Here is a 23717-nt window from a genome sequence, read left to right on the forward strand (position 1 = left end):
CGCAATTTCTATCTCATTTAGGATTTATGTTGGAGTGCAACACCTAATTCTGACAGGTTTCTATCTTTTATGACTTGCCACTTTTAACAACTACCCAATACGGCAGTTACTATTTTTAGCAGGTTTCCATAAATAGCAGGTTTCTATAAATAGCAGGTTTCGGATGAAATGAAGAGGGTGATTGAGATTCGTTATTTTATAGGAGATGCGTTGTCAAGTGAAGATTTACGTTCTCATCATCGAACCTTTCCCTTTCGGGAATGGGGACAAAAGTAGGTGTCTACAGACACATCACCGTAAATTATGTCGGTTTTCATTGTTCTTTTTTTTATTTTTTATTTGGACCTTTAAAGGGGAAATTTATATTTAACATTAAACACCTCCACAACTCCCGCCTTCCATGGCCAACCTCCTCTGTCTCCCTTTCCCAGCCTCTCCATCCTCCTTTCTTGAGCTTAGCGTACAATTAATAAGTCTGAATTTCAATAGAACTAATTTGTCAGTTTAAGATTATATACAACATTCTTCATTTCTTCACAGGAACGTGATCCAATTGAGAGAGTTAGAAAGCTGCTATTGGCCCATGATATTTCTGTAGAAAAGGACCTAAAGCTAATTTTGGCTTGTAGTACAGTGTTTGTGTGTAATTGTTACGAGTACTACGCCCAACTATTACTTGGCCACGTCAAATTCTTTTAAGACTACATTTTGTAAGTAAATTTTGTTTTCTAATATGTTCTCTTTTCATGCCACGATGCAGGATATTGAAAAGGAGGTCAGGAAAGTATTGAAAAGGAGGTCAGGAAAGAAGTAGATGAAGCTATTGCAAAGGCCAAGGTCAAATTTTCTTTCTATGTTGTATTTTACGTGTTCGTTATCTAATCTTTCTATTTGTTTTTTCTTTCTCAACATCCATTGTTTTCTAACTTGTAGCTAATTTGTGATCCCAGGAGAGTCCCTGATAATCCTGATCGTTTTACAAATATCTACATGAAAGGTTACGGGGTACAGGTAAGTGTCAACACTCATTTCCTTGAACCTACTTTTTTTCCCGTGTTTTATTTCTCATGTTTTATCATGTTGATTTGCACTATAAGTGCAAGTCCCAAGAGAAGAAGAAATGGGTTTGGTTGGTTTTTTCAGTTAACCAGAATCTTAGGCTTTAAGATAGGAGTGCATGCTTAGAATGGTTTCAGAATGTAAACAAGTGATAATTTCATTATTAGTTGTGTTCCAAAAATTGAGTTGTGAGTTCCTGTGGTGATAAACACGAGATTTGGACCTGGGAAATTAGTGTCATGGTGTAAACCGAGCTTTTCCAACTCACAAATTAGTATTGGAGTATTGTAGACCTTAAATATCATTACTCCATTCATCGATCAGTGCCTTGTGAACACCCTTTTATCAAGCTGTGAAGTTTGAATATATGTTCATGAGAATTGTTTACTATTTAATATTTGCCTATTTGCTTGGAAAAAGAGGCTTGGTTATTCTAATGAATAATATAATCATAACACCTATAACTGAGTTTTGTGGAATTGCGAATTCCACACTTCTTTATCGTAATAAAATGGTAGTTTCCTTGGGGATATGAAAAGGAGAGACTCATGTCTCAGTGGGAGGATGACAGTTGTTTGTTTCTGAAATTCCTCTTTCACTTTCCTCCTTTCTCTTTTGTGTGAGGGTGGGTGATGAACTGAAGAGTGAAGATTGGTGATGCCATATGTATTGCATGTGTAACAAGGAAGTGAAAAGAAACATATCAATTACTATGATTTTTTGGAAGCATTATATTTGTTAGAGAGCAGATGTGGGTCTTCTTCTTTATTTTGTAACACAATTTGAATGTTAGACATCTCTTTATTTTTAGATAATGTCAAGAGGTGGGCGTGAAGAATAATTGTTATTCGTTCATATATGGCCTTTTCATTCTCAAATGTATCTTTGTTTCTAACTTACGATATTAGTTTTACTAATCACACTATCTGTAGATCTATAGCACCACTATTATGATTTTTTTTTTTTTATCTTACGGAGCATTTTATCACTCATGTATTTTCTTATGCAGATGACCCCTATGTGTGACTGTCTTATTTCTTTCCACTACGAGGATGTAGAAGCTGATGTTTTTTTCTACTACCAAGTACTTGTTAGCTTTTCTCATGGATCGAGCATTCTCCCACATTCAAATAATTTTTTTAAAAAAACCCTTGAGTACTTTGTTGTTTGATCCACTTTTCTGGATAATTTGTTTAGAAATTATGTACGTCCTCCAATTCTTTTTAGTTGCAACACTTTGTTTTTCACGCTTGTCAATGCATATCTTGAACCATTAATATATTTAATTACCGATAAGTAAAAATTATAAAAAATTAATTTTCGCAAAATATACATTAAGATGACTCTAACAAGATCCCCACATGAATATGTTTTTCCTAAAGTATAGATCATAAAAAATAAACAAAGTATATTATGTGAATAGCGAAAAAAATAAAGTGTTGCAAATGTTTTGAAGGGGAGGAAGTATTTGATTGTGGTGATTTTGGTTTCTGATATAACCACCAACAACGGTTAGGGAATTGTTTGTACCAATACGCAAATGATCTGGTGAATTAGTTGTGTTTTTTATCGTAAAATTTATAGAAAACGTACACAACATAATCAATCTCAAGCAAGCGTGAATATCACTTCTAATTTATTTATCTATTTATGATTTCGTATTATCTATTCTATGTTAATCCAAATTTAGCGTAACATGATATTTTTCACAAGTTTGAAAATACTTCTACATCAGGTAACAATTTTACATAACAATTTTATATAACTTGGAGGACTGTGCGCGCTACTAGTTAGTGTAAATGTTCCAAGACATAAATTCACGAACATCCCTCTCCAAGTCTCCCCTCTATATTCCAAGAACAGATTCAACAAAACACTACAAAAATATACCGCCCCATATTACTCAAAACCGCCCTAATATTTTACCCATATACCCCCTTTATTTACCCCCTTATTTTAGCATTTACCATTATCATTTACCTTTTCCCTTTTTACCGCCCACCCTAAACATAATGTGAAATAATTTTTACATGGCCGAGACTACCGGTGGAACATCAAATTCACAAGAGGACTTTTTTTCGGAAAAAAATATTCAGAAACTTATGCATTTCTAGCTCGTACCATGGAAGGAGCTTAAACTTCATAAGTGTATACCATGGTCGGAGCTCAAAACTCATAAGTCTATACTATTTAGTTTTGATTTGTTGTTGAATTTGATGTAATTTGTTTCGGAGAAAAGATTAAGAGACTTATGCATCTTAAGCTTGTACCATGGTACAAACTTATGAATTTTAAGCTCGTACCATGGCAGGAGCTTAAAATGCATAAGTCTATGCCATGGTGTGAGCTTAAAATGCATAAGTCTATGCCATGGTGTGAGCTTAAAATGCATAAGTCTCTACCATGGTGTAAACTTAAAATGCATAAGTTTGTGGAATCAAAATTAAATTAGTATTTTTTTAATTTATTGATTAATGTACTTATTGACAAATAAAATTGCTTGGTTTAAATAATTTTTTTTTTATGGGTGTATGGTGGTGGTTTGGATGAAGATACTTTCTCTCTTCAAAATAGATGGGGTAAAATTTGGGAGAAAAGTTTCATTATATAAGGATATTAAAGTAAAATAGTGGGGCGGTTTTGAGTAATGTGTGGCGGCTTTTAGCGCTCCACAAAATATATCCCAAAAATCACCATAAAAGTCGTATCTATTTGTCATTTTACAATTTCCTTTTTCGTAGAAAATAACCCTTCAAAAAGAGCGATTCCCTTCAATATTGTGTAAAGAACGTCAAATTCCCAAAATGCGCCACTTTTTAACTTAATTCCCACCATACCGTCCACGTCAGCATTAAAACCGGTCTTTTTTTTTTTCAACCAAGCGACACTAAACCGCTATCTCAGGTAGCGGTTGACTTAAGTCAACCGCTATCTGAGATAGCGGTTTATAATCACGTACTATTTATAAATGGCAAAAAAAAAAAAAAAAATAACCGCATCAGCTAGGGGTCGAACCCACGATCTTCAGTTTAGGAAACAAACGCTCTATCCACTGAGCTAAAAACACTAATGTTGATAAGTTAAATTTGGAAATGTTTATAATTAATATTAATAAATGGTTAAAAAGAAATAAACACATCAGGTAGGATTGGAACCCATGACCTCCTACGTAAAAACAACCCACTCTATCCACTGAGCTACAGACACAATTGATGTCACAAGAGGTTACTTCTAAATTATATTTCTATTTAAACTGTAATTCATATTAAAAATAATTTACAATTAAGTAAACCGCCATCTGAGATAACGGTTTTGTTTTAATGCAAACCGCTATCTGGGATAGCGGTTTATAACATTGAACCGCCATCTGAGATGGCGGTTTGCTTTAAAACGAAACCGCTATCTCATATGGCGGTTCAATGCTGAACCGGAAAAAAAAAATACTTTTCTTTCTCCCTTGCTTACGTGGACGGTATGGTGGGAAATAACTTAAAAAGTAACGTATTTAGGAAATTATTGGATCTTTATGCAATATTTAAGGAAATCGCCCCTTCAAAAATCCAAAACTAAAACTAAAACTAAAACTAAAACTAAAAATGAAAAAACCCACCAAAAAGATCTTTTTCTCTCCAAACTCCAAAGTTTCTCATCTCACAACAAAAATGACGGTTACCCAAACACGCAGGTAACTCTATCACCTCACCCCCCTCCCATCATCCCCTCGCTTCCCAAGTCTCAGCCCCAAATTTTTTACTCTCTGACTCTCTCTCTCTCTAGAAACTGTCTCTGACTCTCTCTAGAACATTTTATCTCTCCTCCATGATCGCCGCCCGCCATTGGTAATGTCTCTGACTAGATCATTCCTCTCACGGCGGTCCTCCAACTCATCAATCCGTTGTTTTTCTCTCTCCTCCAAATCTCAGAGAGACTTATCGTCGCCATCTTCTCGGCTTCCCACCACCTCCTCTCTCACCGCCTGTGATTCCGGAAACCGCCGTAACTCTGATGATTTCGACGGCGGTAGATGGTCGACCTTATTGCCGGAGCTTCTGGCGGATATCATAGCCCGCGTCGAATCGGCTGAAGATAAATGGCCGCTGCGTCGAAACGTCGTCGTATGTGGTTGTGTTTGTAAGAGGTGGAGAGATGTTACTCGGGAGATTATTAAGTCTCCTCTTTCTACTGCCAAGATCACCTTCCCTTCTTGCCTTAAGCAGGTATAAATTTTGTTTAATTTGATTTAATAATTTTTTGTTAATATAGGGTTGTTAAAATGTTATATTTGTAGGCGAAATGTTGGATTTTGTTAATTAATTTGATTTTGTTGTATTATTTGGCGATTTAGTTGGGGTAATTGAAACGCACTATTTGTGTTTAACGTTTTGAGGTATTTGGGGGAAGTGAAATCTGTCTTTGCTAAGTAATTTCTTCTTTTAGTGATTAGTTTAAAGAATCAAGAGGGCTGGTAAGAGGGGCGATCATTGTAAGAATACCACGGGTGTCAGTTTTTGACCGAGAAAGCCGAAATTTTGGAACTTCATTTGATTTATTGAACGAGCACTTGTAGTGCTTTTTCGACAAATTTGGAAAGCATTTCTGTTGTTTTGTAAGATTATGGATGCCAAATTTAATGGCTTAGTAAGAGGGGCTATTGTTTTATAACTTATCCAGGTTTGATTATTTGACAGATGAAAGCGGGATAAGCGGATCTTTATTTGATGCAGAAAGAGAACTCGCAGTTTGATAGGTTATCTTTTTGAGGTTTAATTTCAGCTCAATAGGGCTGTTGAGCTAGTAGGGATTTTGACATTGATGTGAAAGTCATTTTGTTGTTTCCTCTTTATGTCGATGCCAAACTAAGCAGAAGGGAATTCGTAAGTGGTTGCTTTTGCGCGGTGTTTGGAGCTTAGGTTGGATGGTAGTTTGGAAGTCGTTCTTTCCATTTTGTAATTAGAGTATTTGTGGTGATGCTGGTGCCCCTTACTCAGTTCATGCTCACTATGTCTAATGTGTTCTTCTCCCAATTTATTAGCGATAATCGAAAACCAATAGAAAAAATTGAAGATAAAGATTCTGGATGGCATAGTTGTTTTTGTCTTATGAGATTGATTTATATAGAAAGATTCATCATTTAAATATTGGTTTAGCCATGTCTAGTTGTAATTTTACCATTTGATTTAAGCATACATTTACTTGCCAACTAACTATTGTGGGTACATAACTTGAAATCTTAGATCTGCACTTAGTCATGATAAACTAACATCAAGTCTGTTGATTGTTTGAATATGATAGGGTTTCTAAATAATGCGCGGTTTGAATTTTTTGGTCAAACCTATTGTCCATACCAAGTGTCAAAACTTGCTGGTTAAACATAAAACATAAAATCTAGCTGGTTACGTATGTACTACCTCCATTTCGCAAAACTTGCATAGTTTCTCATTTATGCACTATTTATCAACCAATTTTGACAATCTTTCTTTCACTCTTATGTAAGAAAAAGCATAGCCAAGTGAGATCTTGTTAAATTCGTATTAATTTGAGAATTCCAAATATCAACTTTTTATTATTTTTACTTATACGCAACTAGAGATACTAATGTCCCAAAAAAGCGAGTTGGAAAAAATGAAAAAAAAAATGATGCAAGTATTGTGAAACATAGGTAATATATTCTAGAATTCATGGTACGGTATATTCATAATTCAAGCCTATTTTGAAAATTTAAGCCTTGTTTGGCAAAGAATGTTTGGCAAAAAATAGGATTTCTTTGGTGTCGATTTACAAGTAGCTTAAGGAGTTTTACTGACTTTTGAAGGTTGAAATTGATTTTAAAGGTAACTTTAGGTTTAGGCTATGCTTTGGAGAAGATAGCTTTTGACGCTTTTGTCTTTTAGTATTCCATCAGCTAAATTCAGTGAGGGCAGTTTCGTAAAACAATTTCTTATACAACTAGTGTAATGCGAGTACCTAATACTTTTCTCAATGGTACCTAGAGGTTTTTGTTCGTGTTGGATTTAGTACTTGCTAACTTGCTAAGTAAAGGAGATTTTTGACAGGAGAGGTTGTGATGTAAAATTCAAAAACAAGTTTATCCAAAACATACAACAAGAAGTCATATCTTTGTGTTTTATAAAATTAGTTTAACATTTTTTAAACGTCTTTATACATTGGATCATATTTTGAAGCTGTGAGAATCACAAAAATTTGCAGTGTCTTTTGGAGTTTTGGATCTGTCATAATATGTATGATGTATCCATCATAAAGTCTGTTGGTGTCACGATTCCTCTTAGTGGCTTTCACCAGATGCAATAGAATAGTGTTGAATTGTTTGCTGCTTCATAGTATGGTGAAAGTAGAGCACTTGTGTAGTGAGGCAACCAATTTATATACTAGCCTGCAAGACTAGAAGACATAAAATTTGGGGATCTTTCTGTCCTCTGGATTCTGGTCTGCGACTCTGTTAGTACTTTCACAGTTCAGTGAGGCAACCACTTTATATAATAGCCTGAAAGATGAGAAGAAATAAAATTTGGTGCTTTTTTGGTCCTCTTGGATTCTGGTCTGAAATTCTGTGTAGTTATGGTTTTTTTCTAAACACGGTTAAGTTTAGGTGGTTATGCTCTACTTTCTGTAGAACATTTTATATGAGTTGTGCTCCATTGTATTTTTTGTCGTTAATATATAATGTGTCTAATCTTCTTTACATTATAATGTTTACTGATTCTGTTAATTGCTTTATGACTTGTGCAGCCAGGGCCGCGTGACGTCCCTCTCCAGTGTCTTATAAAGCGGGACAAGAGGAACTCTACGTTCTATCTCTATCTCTCTGTATCACCATCATGTAAGGAAGCACAACTCCTTGACCTAGTTGAAATGTTAATCTTCAAAATTATTTGTACAGTTCCTTGAAAACACTTTTCTATATACTGTAAATGATGTGTGGAAACAAGTTCAATTTAGATATTCATGGTAGAGTGGAGACAGCTATCGGGCTATGTAAGAAAATAGGCTTTTAAACTTGTACAGAAAAACCTGGAAGCAGTTCCATGCTGTCATCGAACCGTTTGAATCTTTTGTAAAGTCTTGAGACTTGTTGCCCTATTTTTTTCCTCCTACATGTTTTAGGGAATGCATGTCCATTTTCGATAGAGCCAACGATTCATTTGCCCTTTTGGCTGTGGGATGTAATGGACTAAATCAAAATGGCTCTCTTAAAACCTCTTCGCTTCCTTTCCATGAAGTAGAAGATGGTCGTCCCGTTGTCGTCCCGTTATCGCTTTTGGGTCAATTGAAAACAACCTCTCTGCAATTGCAGGGGTAAGGTTGCGTATACCCGACCCCCCTTACCCCGCTTCTTGCGGGAGTCTCTTTGAGGCAATGGGGTAATCATAATAACATGTTTTAGGGAATGATATTGGAATCCCTGAGAATGGTTGTTAATGTACTGATGATTGTTGTTGAGGTTATAGTAGATTATGCCTGTGGAAATCAGAATGGAAAACGATGCTCCCATTTTGTTTATACTTTATAGATCATGACTGTGCCTAGTGTAAGTCCTTTGGCTGCAAACTGATCAAGATCAAGATACAATGCCTTGAAGTTGTGATGTTACTATTTGTTTTTTTACTTGGCTCAAGTACTCTTACTGTGTATGTGGCAGATACTTAATCTGTGCTTGTCCTACTCTGGAATATCAATAATTGGCTGTTGCTGATGGTATCACTAATTGCAGCATTTTCAGAGAGGGGGAAATTTCTCTTAGCCGCAAGGAGATATAGGCGTGGTGCCCACACTGAGTATATCATATCGCTTGATGTTGATGATCTATCTCAAGGAAGTCAAGCGTATGTTGGGAAGTTAAGGTATAGTTGTTAAGTTTGTCATAGAATTTTGCTGTGAAGTATGTCAATAATTGTTTGTACAACTTTATGCTACCTAACTGACTTCTGCCTAGCATAGTGCATAGGGCATAGTGCATAGTTTCGTAAATATTTAATTAGGTAGAGAGTGGGATAGGGAGTGCAGTTTTTTATTCTCAATGCGAATTATTTCACTTTATGTTAATATCCACTTGAGTAGACCTGGTTATTGGGCGGGTCGGGGCGGGTCACTAGCGGGGCGGGTCAATTGCGGGTCATAGAAAAATAAATGCGGGTCAGGGTCGGGTTAGGGTCATAAGGGTCAGGGTCGGGTCAGGGTCATGGTCCAAAGCTAATAGGGTCTATAACGGGTCACGGTCATGACCAAAAAAATTAACTTCCCCGTCTGAATTTTTCCTCCTAAACTTTTGAAATATGTATTCGTTTTCAAATTGGAATACATACAGATTTACAGTCTCCTGCAGAACATGTGATTTACTCTATTATCTATGCTAGATAATGTGATTTAGTCAAAGTTTATTTTAAACTCTTCACTTATTCGAGTTAAATGCAACGTACAACTATTGACTCTAATCAGCAGTTCAGCACTCCAGAATGTGTACTGCCATACTGCTATTTTCTCAAATCCTTTTACATAATTGAGCAAAAAGTAAATTTATACTATAATAACATAAGATATATCCTGAATCTCGAGATTTTCCAGTTTATTCCGTATTTAAGAACGATTCACAGTGCTTTATGTTCGGTTGTGTATTAATTTTACTACTCGGACCTTATTGATTTTTTAACCAGTGCTGATTGCTGAGTGATTTGCACCTACAAATTTGACCGAAATTCTTAAAATCTTGCTCGACTTATATGTGCTCTGCTAACAATTATCTTGACACCATTCATCTTGTCAAGCGAAAATCAATCTAAGAAGAGAGAGAAAAATTACCGAAAGTCGACAGTAGAAGAAGAACAACAGCATACCAATCAGGCGAGATTAACTAGAAAAATATACTTTGTTGAGAAAATCTTGCCATGGAGGCCAATGGATCTCTAAGGAATGAGGAGAGAGAAAGGTGAGATAGGATCGGTTATGGAGGAGGAGAGAGAAAGTAGAGGAGCTGTGTATTTTTGTTGACCAATTCTTGACCCTTGTATTTTTTTTTAAAGTTATTGGGCTTTATAGAAATACCCTATAAAAGCCCTATAAGCAATTACCCTATAAGGGCCCTGTCCAATAAGAAGATAAAGGGTCAAGACCCTTTTAAAATTGGCCCGACCCTTATACCCATTGGACTACCCTGTCCAATAACCAGATCTACACTTGAGACTGTCAGTTAACACATAAATTGTCCTGTGCTCTTTGAGCATAAAAACAGTTGAATAGTTGAGATTCTCATAAAGACCAAGAAGTCCAATTGTGTTTAGCTACCATGAGAAGAGAAGGCTACATGTCTCTCACGTTGTTTGTGTGATTGTTTTACATCGAGATGTCATCATAGATCTGCAACTAGAATGTAGCACTTACATGATTTGAGAACTCTAGTGCTTTTGTTTATCAATTTTCATAAAGTTAAATGTTTTGATAAAGGTAAAACCATACAAGCTTGTACAGCTGATGTTGTCATTTTAACTTGATGAAATTAAAAATTGAATTAGCAGCTCGGATTTTCTTGGGACAAACTTCACAATATATGACAGCCAGCCACCCCATGATGGAGCAAAACCATCGAGTAGCAGATCCACTCGTCGGTTTGCAAGCAAACAAATAAGCCCCCAAGTATCTGCTGGGAATTTTGAAGTTGGACAAGTATCATACAAATTTAACCTGTTAAAATCAAGAGGTCCTAGAAGGATGATTTGTTCCCTTAAATGTCCTGGACCAGTAGAGACATCCTTGGATCAGAAGGAAGATGCCAAGATTAAGTTAGCTGAGATAGATTCTAGTTACACAGTTCTTAGGAACAAAGCACCAAGGTGGCATGAACACTTGCAATGCTGGTGCTTGAATTTTCATGGCCGGGTAACAGTAGCTTCGGTCAAGAACTTTCAACTTGTAGCTACGGTGGATCAAAGCCAACCTGGTGGAAAAGGTGATGAAGAGGTTGTTCTCCTTCAGTTTGGTAAGGTAGGAGATGACACTTTCACCATGGATTATCGTCAGCCACTCTCTGCCTTCCAAGCATTTGCAATTTGCTTAACAAGCTTTGGAACCAAACTTGCATGCGAGTAAATTGCCTGCCTTCTTTCCTGCTTTTATCCATGAATTGGTGTCCATATATGTTAAAATGTAAGTGTTTTTTTTTTTTTTTTTTGACAACAAAAAGAAAAAGAAGAAAAGAGCAGAAGAAAAAAAAAGGGAAATTAAGATTTTCATTCTCTGTTATTCCCTCTTTTCTCCTTTTTCGTTCCGATATCTGTAATTTCCTTTTAACATTTTCTTGGTTAGGTGAAGGATTCTGTAAATGCCCGTTGCCGCTATTAGAACTTGTATCTATACAACTCCCATCCATATTATAGTATTAAAAGTGTTGAATATATATCATTCTCTTCTACTTTGTTCTTTGTTGATTTGGTGTTTAGGTTTCAGTTGGACATTGGCTTTATTAGAATGCAAGACATACACAAGTACTTTTTCTAATTGATTCAAAGGTTGTGATCATTTTTCGCTAGTCACTAATACTTCACCTACTTTGAGAAAGTATTTTCAAAAAGGTGTGTGGTAATTCACCCTTGTCAGTTCTCAACATTGATGGAGTACGTCTTCGACCTTGAATTGGGGTTGATGATATAGAGGATGCGGTCACGGTGGAAGTTGAGAGAACCTTCTAACCTTTCCTATCCGAGGTTGTCTATATCGCTGGTAACCAGCGAAATAAGGACCCATACCCACCTTAAAAAAAAATAAAAAAAAATTTAGAAACATGGCCCACCTTTAAATAAATGTGTAAAAGTGTTGCTAACTTGTTATATACTGTATATTGTCATTGTTGTATATATACTGTCATTGTTGTATTAAAATACTGTCATAATCACCCAAAAAAAGGAAATTATGTATACAGCTGTAATAAAATATAAAAAGTAAAGAGACACTTAAATGAATGGATAAAAGTGTTGCATATTAAATGAATGAGCAAAAGTATGTATACAAGTGTTATATAAGTATTGTCATCGTTTGCATAAATACTGTCATTGTTGTATTAAAATACTGTCATTGTTGTACTAATTACTGTCATTGTTGCCCATACGTAATACTTTGTTTGACTTTTCAACTATTGAGAGGAAATTACCATTTTACCCCGAATATGGGGTAATTGTGTCGCTGTCCACCAGCGATGTAGCCTCCCTCTTCCTATCCTCGGCTATCACACGCTCATCATCAACTTTTCCGTCATGAGGGAATGACCTCGAGAAATTCCACTGGCAGCCTCTTGGTTTTAAAAAAAATTGATTTATTTTTATTAGTGAACCTGTGATTATACATATTCCATTATGTGCCCTAATCTCTCTTTTAAACGACTAACTAATTACGGAGTATTTAATACCCAAATAATTGATTTATAGCCTTAATCATAAAATTTCTAACTTACCTTTATTAACACCAACTAGATTAGATCCCGTGCACGTATGAAATATAATTATTATTTTTTTGCAAATTATTGAATTGAATATTTCCAAATTACTGCATAAGTATAAAATTTTAAACATGTTTATTTATTCATCAAATAGGCATACTTCGTATTATATATGTGTAACATGCTAATATGATCAACATATCGAGTGAATATATTTTCCATTATTAATGTACCAATTTGACTAACATATTACTAAAAATATATATCAAAATTATTTTTACGTGGTATCTATTGTTGCCATAATTTATAAACTAATATTTCTTTTTCCATACATAGATAGTTTATAAAAATAAAAGCTTTTGTGTCAGACGGTCTGACACGCGCGTGAGCGTCAAACCGATTATATCCACCACGCGTGCGTGGTCTCACGCGCACTATAAATACTTTTTTATTCTCTCTCCCTCATTCTTCTCCCGAGCGACTCTTCATTTCTCTCTCTCCTACTCGTTTCCTCCGTTCCACGTTCTCTCCCCTCTGTACCCATCTCTTCTCGCCGGATAAACCACCATTTCTCCACCAGAAATCCACGGAGCTCCTCTCCTCGTTCCTCAGCCAAAAAATCAAAGAAATCAGACGATGGAGGTGCAACGGTGGTGTGTGGTTGCTTCATCGATCTTTTCGCTGATCTCTCTCCGTCCTCACATTCGCCTACAATCTCTCCTCCCCAGCCACCAGAGATGTCAAGAAGCCCCATCACTTCCGTTTCTTTGAGATTATGTAAGTATATTTTTCATACTCAATTTCACACTCAAATCACATATCTAGGGTTTCGTTTCCTTCACATATATCTTAGCTGGTCTCTTAATTACGCTGATTTAGTTGAAATTATGAAGGAATTATGTCCTTAGACATTTCCGGCAATTACTAAATATAAATAGGAATTAATTATGAAGATAATAAGTTAATTATTATAGTAGACATATTTGCTTGCTAGAGAATAAATGTGATTAGTAGGACAATATTGATTGGGCTTACAACTAAAACATATTAATCCTATAAGGTCACACATTGTAACACTAGTTGAACAAAAGTAAACAAGCCCATTAGCGGGGCTTGTTCCGGTCGGCCGTAAAGGGAAAGGGATGGAGAATTAGTTCTCCTAATTAACCTAGAACTTTAATATTATACATATAAAGTTGGGGTTTACGTACAACAGTTAATCAGTAACTTTGGAACAAAAGAAAACCCAATAAAAACCTTTGCATTGAGAACGCCGTTCATACTACCATCAAAAGCAAGAGAAGTTTTTTCTCTTCCGTTCTAGCTGGCGTTGGTGTTCAACTGGTGTTCTTGGACTAAATAGTGGAGCAACACTTGGGGCTCTAAGATCTTCGAAACTTGCATACAAACGGGAAAACACGCTAAAAAGGTTATTATTCTTCCATCATAAATCTGATTCATATTATTGTTATACATGTGATAATGTGATAGATGTTAAGAAATTGTTTCCTGAAATTCCTCTTTATGCATATATATTATCTTACAGTGGTATCAGTTTTAGACTCTTGCATAATAGTTTATGATCATGGTTGTATGCAACATTATTATTTTGATTCAATTAAGGGAAGATTTATTTATGGCTTAAATTTTCATAATTGATACTTTATATGATTTTAATTAATTGGAAATTATAAATCTTGATTTATTTAATTTATGCTCAAAATAGATTTATAAAATTCCAAAATTTTTAAATATAGGTCCGAAATTAAAATTAATTTTTTCACACAAAAATTTCCGGATTTTTAAAAAATTAAATTCGTCAGATTTTAAATTATTTATTGGTTAATAAGATTAATCATGAAAATAATTTGTTAACAATTAAAGATTTGATTTTTAATTTTTTAAATAAATCTACTGATCATCCCCTGATTTTATACAGAAGCCGAAGTTTTTTGGTAATTTTTCCACTAGTTTTCGGAAATTCGTATATTAATTATTGAATTTAGTTAATTTTTATGTTTAATTCGATGAATCATAAAATTTAAGGATAAAATTTAAAATTTATGATTTTATTTGTTAAGAAAACTCAATAGAACAACCTCCTAAATATTTTCGAAATTTTCGAAAATAATTGTTATTTTTCTGAATTTTTTGAATAAAGTAAGATAGTTATGCCCTAAATTTTGAATTATTATAGGTTTTAATTTTAATAGAGATTATAAATTTAAATCTAATTCTTAACAACACTAAAATTTAGTTTAAGGTTTGTTGATTTAATCGATTTTTTTCCATAATTTTCTGATTATTAAACCCTATTTAAATTACTTAATCTTTACACAAATCGTGGATAAAGATTAATTTAAATTTGGGTAATTGTTGCACAAATTTAAAGAATTACCCAACATGGCTGGGTGGCCCCACCTACGACGGAGGAGCCACGGTGGAGGGTGAATTAGGGTCGTGTTCCGGCGGTGATTAGGGCGGCGGTCAGAAGTATCGCGGCGGAAGAGCAGCCTAATGCTGCTGCTATTTTGCTGCTGTACTGGCCACGTTGTTGGTCTTGCTGCCGGAAATTTCTGGTGGTAGGGTCGGCCTCCATGGCAGGGGTATGCCCCTAGAAGATGACCAGCGCCCTTGGTTGCTTCTGGCCGGCGGTTCGTGTTGAAGGTTTTGGGAAAGTCGTCCCTTGGGTTATTGCTCCTGCTACGTTTAACTCACACAAAAAAAACCTCCTAAATCAGTTTTGTAAAAAGTTAATTTCTCAAATTAAAGATTACTTTCCAAAAGTTTTTGTTGTGAATAAACAGGAGGAATAAGAGAGAATAGTATTGTGTATATTATTCCATATAGTACCGGGTGTATATAGGATACAATAGTTAGGGTTTTACAGAACCTTAGAATATTCTGGAAATATACTAGGGGTATAATGGGCATCCACATAATATTCATAACACTCCCCCTTGGATGTCCATTATTGAAGATTATGCCTCGTTAAAACCTTACTAGGAAAACCCCGTGGGATAAAAACCTAGTGAAGGAAAAAGAGTACATCATTTTTCATAATACGCTTGAGATGTTGTCTCATTAAAAACCTTACCAAGAAAACCCAGTGGGACAAAACCTTGGTTAAGGGAAAAAGAGTGCAACGCGTATTTCTCCCCCTGATGAATACATCATTTAAGATCTTCTGGTGCAATCGATCTAATATTGTTGAGTAGCTTCTCAAATGTAGCAGCATGGAGTTCCTTGAAAATTGATTCTCCAAAGTTAACTTGAAATCTCCAATTCTCCACTTGAATATCTTTATCACAAATGCTTTGTAAATAATACTTGTAAGATCATTTGCTTTTCTCTATCTCATTAGATACGTTTTTTTTTCCGAGTTTCTCGATGCATAATACTTTAGCTTTACATTAGATAGTTACATTTTCTTGTACAAAACTTATCCATACATATTGGACATATATACCTTCTTCTGCAGGTCATAAATGGTAGTTTTCAATCAATAATGATCAAACTTTCTTTGGTCATGAAAATACATGATAAATAACAATATCATCGTCCAACTTGGAGGTATAATATAGCTAATAATGTTATTTATACTATGGTTCTTCTGGACCATAAAATAAAATCTATCATAAGGATATTACATACTTTTATCTTATATTTTAAAATGATTTATATTTGTACAAGAATTCTTCTTTGAATAATTGAGTATGTGTATTTCATAACTATTACGTACTCAAACTTCAGGTTGAATTGTCATTTCAAAAACACTCTTTTAAAGTTTTGACAACTTCTCATCAATGTTGTGATATTCATATGCAAACTTACAGGGCTAGATGTTTAAGAACATCATGTATAAGTTCTTCAGGAACTTTTCTTATTTGCATGATTCATAACATACTATTAAATCAATATTATATTTCTTTTGCAACTACTAGCCCAATGAAGCAATAATCTCATCTTATAAATTTCCATAAAGTTACAAATCCGTCTTACCATTCTTTGGATTCATATTTCAAATACGACATCATAATAGTTTAGAAACATGTTATATGAAATTATAACTAGATAATTCTATATCATACCATGATAAAATATAAAACAAACTAAATGTATGATGAATGATGCATTTAACTATTAACTACATATGTATATGAATGTAAGACTCAAATGCAAAACACTGTATAGTGTGGATATTTCAAATCCATAACTTTGGACTTCAGGTCCATGAGCTCATTTGATCATTATAGTTATGTCTACATCGAAACAGACATAGATTTACGATCCCCAATTCAAAATCCATTATTTCTCGCATATGCATTATATTTCGGTTCCATCATCTGCCGGTATCATCAAAATTCTTCAACATATACTTTGCATGCTATTCATAAATGATATCTGAATACTTATTCAATAGGTACCATTCATTTTTTCTCACGGGCCATCTATTATTGTTCAGATATCTATACCACTTCAAGGGTATTTCATACACTATATAATTAATAGTGTTTCCTTTATTTTCAAAAATATCATCAACTGCATTAGCTTGCCATCATTTTCATATAATCGCTATGTTGGAACCGTATGTATAATCTACACTTCAGGTGTAGAGATTTAAATAAATATTGGCAAGATATATATTTCTCAACACTTACTATATGTAACATCGAGCACTATGACTATCATACACATTTATGCCTTTGAACATGTAACAATTTAACACAATCAAGTCATAGATATTTATGTCCAAACATACTTTGAGGACATAAAGTTGGCATGTACACTTACTCATATGGGGATCAATTTATTATCTTTCAATTTTTTGCCAACTTATTTTTGCTCGTCTCCCCCTAAGTTGGGAAAATATTTTCAATATGTTATGGGGCATAAAAAATTCACCAACTAAATAATACACTTTTCAACCTGTATTTTGATAAATATTACATACTTTTGTTCTCTTATGGAGATCAACATTGATTATGGGGAGTAGATATAATATGTAGTTGTTTTCTTCATATTTTCTCTTTTTGTGCTGACGTATGATTGCCCCGATCAAGAGATTTATGATACTTAAATCAATCACAAAATACTTGTAAACTTATTGGTGATCTTCAAGTTACCTACTATCATTCTGGTGAACTTCAGGTCACTTACTATCATGGTGAACTTCAAATCACCTATCATTATACAATTTTTCAAAATCATTAATATCTCTTGTATTTATCTTCTCAATCGATTCATTATAGCTATTCTATTGAAATACAACTCAACCTCATCATTTTGTCCTCCCTTTGAATATATACAACATATTAAGGAGTGTCAGCACATAAAATTTTATTTGATAAGAATTTCCAAATTCTCCTAACAGGTGTTCTTAAACCTGAATGACCTGGATTATCACATCATGCGTATATAATATCATATAAAATATTTCATTCGATAACTGCTTGTTATCTTCTCAAAGTGATCACTGTAATTATAGAATACTATAATTTGAACATATTGTGATGTGATATAACGACATAAACTGGTGTCTCGATTATAACGGCAAGACAATCTAAAACAAAATTTATGGAAGATAGCTCTTACTCTTCAGGAGTACTTATTACAATTTTGGTACATATCACAAAATTATCCATCTTCATAATGTAATCTTGTACTCATGCTCATAAGACGAGTCGATAATATATGAATAAATATTTGTACCAAATTTAACATCGTTGTGCATCTTTATCATATACTACTAATTTTATTATGTTGAGAGCTATCTCCCCCTAATCCTTGCATGTATTTACATATAAAATTTGGTTCGGAGAGCACGCTACAATGTCTACTAGACATATTTTTTCATTATCTTCATACACCATGTTTATCTACAATTTATTCCCTTTTGATGAGTGCGAATAAGCTCAACAAGATATTTTGGTATATTGGGCCCAATATTTTTCCTCCGCAACCAACGGAAAGTATAAAATTTGAGTTTTCTCGTCATTAAATTTTACATGTTTTTCATCATTTACAATCTCACTTCTGGTGTGTATTTGTGCATTTAGAAAAAGTTTCACCCATGATATTATTTTCACTATTTCTAGTCATACCATTCTCATTCATTTCTGGAAATGATTTACCTAGTTGAATGTGATCATAATATTTTTATTCAGGATTTTCCTTATTTTGTTCATCCACCAAAATTACAATACGTGAACTATTTAAAAATATTCTTAAATCTTTCTCAAACTTATTGTGTCTGCAAGACCACATTAGTTTCGTGAAAAATATATAGGGTATTTTGACAACAAGTATTAAAAACTATTATAGTTTTCTAGGTCATACTTTCTTGTACTTCTCCAATAGGTCTGCGGGCCTTTAATGGTTAAATATCCAGACTTAAGTCGTGAACCTATTTCGACTTGTAAACAACAATCAAGGTATATTTGCATTTCAACCTATAACACCCTTGATACATAATTTTCTTCAGGGAAGAGCAAGACCATATATTCAAGTTGTTCAATATTATCTAGTAAATTCTATTATAAATTCTACTTGTTTTAGTAGACCAATGCCTTTTCTTCCATTGCGATAACATACCAAATTGTTCACATATCATTTTTATGGGGGGATATGAGTTATTGAGAGAACCACCTCGCCCTCGAACTCGACCATATATATTCGTATCCACGCCCACGTCCATGACCATGTCCTCGACCACGTCCTCGACCACTTTTGTTGTGTGGTATTTTCTTTCCCATCATGGGATGTCACAATCGCTTCAGGGAATGAAGCAGAACCAGTTTGACGTGATTCTTAATTTTTCATCAATAGCTCGTTATATTTTTTTTTCAGCCACAAAGAGAGACAAGATATAAGTTCAGAATATTTTATAAATCTCTTTTGTGTCAGCGGGACAACATTATTTGCGAGAAAGTTAGAATATGTTTTCTCCAGCATTTTTACACCAATGATTTTCTTCCCACGTAATTTCAACTATGAATTAATTCTGAACATAGCTAGGTTAAATTCACTTAAAAACTTAAAGTCTTGTAGTCTTAAATATAATCAATCATAACGAGTTCTGAGTAATATAACGGTTTTCTGGTGGTCATACTTGTGGATCTTTTACTGTTAAATATTCAATCTTAAGACTTCCAGGGAGGTGATGACAAGGAAATATCATGACCTTTATCTAGGTAAATTTCAGCATCTAACACCCAAGACAAATAGTTCTTTCCATGAATGTGAAATGCCGCAAATTTAAGTTTTGTAAGATTCGACATAGTTCACACTACAAGTGAAAATTGTAAATTAGGACTTAGATATATCCATATCAAGTTGTAATTTAGTTCCGTAGTTCAAAGGAATTAATACATATAAGCTCATAATGTGTATAGTCGTGCAAACTAACATAAATAATTAGATCCATTACTAAATAACCAAAGGCATATGCTTTAATAAAATCGCGTCTAACATAATACTACTAGGTTGTATTTTAATAAATACAAGCAAGGTTTGAACTTACAGTATAGTTTTTAAACTTTTGAACAAAGACAAACAAGGTGATATAATCTATAAGTTTTGCCATAAGATAAACAATTAATGACATGCGGCTAATTGTCTTGCGGTAAACAAAAACAATGACACGCGGCAATTAATAACTCACGAAAAATTGTTTGCCATAGATAACAATGGTGATAGTAATCAAAACAAAGAGACATAATCTATCAGTTTTGCCAGAGACATAATCTATAATGGTGATGTAATCAAAACAAAGAGACATGCGACAAACTTAATGATAATCAAACTAATTGTAGAGAGGAGTAACTCGTCAGTTTGATACTCCGTCAAATTGAAAAAAAAAACAATTAAAAGTCCCTTGTTTGTGTATAATTAATTAAATCCAGAAATAAGAATACTCGTTGATCAATTTGATACGAAGAAAAGTGATGGTTACCTTAATGATAGACGACTTATTTCCTTCGTTTCTCGTTCGCTCAGTCGGCTAGGGTTGGTGCTGATAACGTGTTGTGAATAAACAGGAGGAATAAGAGAGAATAGTATTGTGTATATTATTCCATATAGTACCGGGTATATATAGGATACAATAGTTAGGGTTTTACAGAACCCTAGAATATTCTGGAAATATACTAAGGTATAATGGGCATCCACGTAATATTCATAACAGTTTTGAGTATTTTGAATTTTTTTTTTTTTTTCTAAAATCAGGTTCAAAAGTTGGACAAAATTTTTTTTTTTTTTTTGTGGCAATCATATTTTTTATGTTGAGCATAAATCCATAAAGTTTTCAATAAATGCAAATTCTTGATGAATGAGATTATTCTAGCCATATTTAAACAGTAATTGAATAAAATAATAAAGCTTCCTAAATAATGTTAAACTTAAATTGTGTAAGTTTTAACAACAACTTTCCTGTAAGACGGCTTTACAGGCGCGTTCAGGAAAGACCTGATCCATTTTCCCACGCGCACAACCCTTTCACGCGCCTATAAATACAGAATTTGCTGTCTCTCTCCTCATTGTTTCCTCCATTACTGCGCAATTCATTTCATTTCTCCTCTCTCCTCTCTCTCCTCAATATTCAATGCTTCCTGCATTCATCTCTCCTCGCCGGAGACAACCGCCATCAGCTCCAAGGTCCACCAGATTCCGTGAAGTTCCTCCTCGTCGTTCCTCTTCTCAAAACCCATAAAAAATCTGACGGTGGAGGTGCGACGGTGGAGCTCGATCTCGCCGCCGACATCTCTCCCTCCTCAAGCTCGCCGTTGATTTGAATTTTAATTTTAGGTTTTTGATTTAGGGTTTTTAATTTAGGTTTCTGATTTAGCAAGGTATGAGCAAAAAAAAAGGAAATGAATTATGAGGTGAACTTTGGTCGTACAATTAACATGCCAGCCAGCAGCCCAACTGTGTCACTAAGATTACCAGCGCAGCTGCGTTTGACTTCTGTGTCACTGAGATTAACACTAGTGTTTTCTCTACTGAATCTGTTGCGCTAGGTTGACAAGGTGCTTCTTAAGGCCATCTTCGTACAGTCCTTAAGCTATTATATTTTGGATCTTGTTGTTGAAGGAAGACTAAAGCTGTAACACAAATTATTGGTGGGCCACTTTAGGACTTTAGGTGTTCTTTTGTTTTCATCAACTTTGGTGGTAGAAACATTTATGCCAATACAAGCAGACAAATATACTTGGAGGCTTAAACATGTGACATCAAAAAATGAGCAACAAACGGTTGCTTGCTTGTTCCAAGGCATATTAATTGTATGACCATGTTCACAGTGTTAAAGCACTAATTGGTTTCGGTGTTAATTAATTGGGTTCATCGCTTAATTAATTGATTTTAGTGTTTAACTAATTAATTTTATTAGTTAACTAATTAGTCCCATTACTTAACTAATTGAATTAATTGGTTCAATTGCTTAACTAATTGATTCTATTACTTAACTAATTAGTCCCATTACTTAACTAATTGAATTTCATGTTTAACTAATTGAATTATTTGGTTCAATTGCTTAACTAATTGATTCTATTACTTAACTATTTGGTTTCATTATTTAACTAATTGAGCTAATTGGTTCAATTGTTTTAACTAATTGTTTCAATTGTTTTCACTAATTCGTTCCATTGTTTAACTAATCGGTTTCATTGCTTAACTAATTAAATATAAGTCTTAACTAATTAAATTCCAGGCTTAACAAATATTTTCTTATACTTGTAAACTTATTAGTTTCATTGTTTAACTAATTGGTTCAATCGCTTAACTAATTGAATTTCATGCTTAACTAATTGAATTCAGGTTTAACAAATTATTTTTACATATGTAAATTTATTGGTTCTATTACTTGACTAATTAGTTCAAGTGCTTAACTAATTAGTTACAGAGCTTAACTAATGGGTTCTATTGTTTAACTAATTAGTTACAGAACTTAACTAATTGGTTCTATTGTTTAACTAATTAGTTATGGAGCTTAACAAATTGGTTCTATTGCTTAACTAATTAGTTACAGTGCTTAACTAATTGGTTTTGTTTCTTAACTAATTTGTTTCAGTACTTAACTGATTGGTTCCTTGTTTAACTAATTGGTTCCATTGCTTAACCAATTGAATTTCGGGCTTAACTAATTGAATTTCATGTTTAATAAATACCATTTTTTTACATTTGTAAACTTATTAGTTTCATTGCTTAACTAATTTCCATTGCTCAACTAATTGGTCTTGGTGCTTAAATAATTGGTTTCATCGCTTTACTAATTGGTTGCATTTCTTTACTAATTGAACTTCAGGTTTAACAAATACTTTCTTTATATCTGTAAACTAATTAATTTAAGTGCTTAACTAATTAATTATATTGATTAACTAAATGATTTCATTACTTAACTATTTGAATCGAGGTTAACAAATATACTTATTGGTTCCATTGCTTAACTTAATGGTTCAATTGCTTAACTAATGAGTTTCATTGCTTAACTTAATGGTTCAATTGCTTAACTAATGAGTTTCATTGCTTAACTAATTGATTTCTTTGCGTAACTAATCAGTTCTATTACTTAATTGGTTTGCTTAACTAATTGGTTTCATTGCATAATTAATCAGTTACATTGCTTAACTAATTGTCTTAATTGATTAACTAATTAATTGGTCTCATTGATTAAATAATTAGGTGCATTGCTTTACTAATTGATTTTATTGTTTAACTAATTAGTTCCAATATTTAACTAATTAAATTTTGATTTTCTATTACTTAACTAATTGATTATATTGCTTAATTAATAAATTCAATAATTTAACTAATTTCATTGCATTTTGTAACTTAAATAAAGCCCTAAAATTAATCGTCCTGAACCTCAAAGATGCATAAATAAAACTCAAAAATCATAACTAAAACCAAAAAAAGCATGACTAAAGTACAAAATTCTTAATAGAAACTCAAAAAACCTACAAAATAATTATTAAATAAAACAAAATTATTGTCAACTAAAACAATTTTAACTTTTAACTAAAAGGAAATACAAGATAACTAAAACAAAAAGATCTAAAACAATAAATAACTAAAACGATTTATTTCTTAACTAAATACAACAAAAATAATAATCGATAAAAACCATAACTAAACCATTTTATTAACTAAATATAACTAACAAAATAACTAAAACAATAGAATTCTTGACTAAAACGAAAATAAAATCGACCAACCAAAC

The 23717-nt window shown here is 33.5% G+C and overlaps 1 protein-coding gene across 2 annotated transcripts; it reads left to right on the forward strand.

Moving 5' to 3' along the window:
* The first annotated feature begins 4717 nt into the window (after positions 1-4717).
* On the forward strand, positions 4718-11479 carry LOC110789759 (tubby-like F-box protein 7). 2 transcript variants are annotated; one of them, XM_056843078.1, is made up of 4 exons: positions 4718-5276; positions 7807-7897; positions 8789-8918; positions 10587-11479. In XM_056843078.1, exons 1-4 carry the CDS (start codon positions 4902-4904, stop codon positions 11155-11157), a joined length of 1167 nt encoding a protein of 388 aa, XP_056699056.1. In that variant the 5' UTR covers positions 4718-4901; the 3' UTR covers positions 11158-11479. The 2 variants fall into 2 exon arrangements, with proteins under 2 accessions (XP_056699056.1, XP_056699055.1); XM_056843077.1 differs by having other exon boundaries at positions 4732-5276; positions 10584-11479.
* Positions 11480-23717: the final 12238 nt, after the last annotated feature.

Source organism: Spinacia oleracea, chromosome 4, assembly GCF_020520425.1.
Source record: "Spinacia oleracea cultivar Varoflay chromosome 4, BTI_SOV_V1, whole genome shotgun sequence".
NCBI classification, from domain to species: Eukaryota; Viridiplantae; Streptophyta; class Magnoliopsida; order Caryophyllales; family Amaranthaceae; genus Spinacia; species Spinacia oleracea.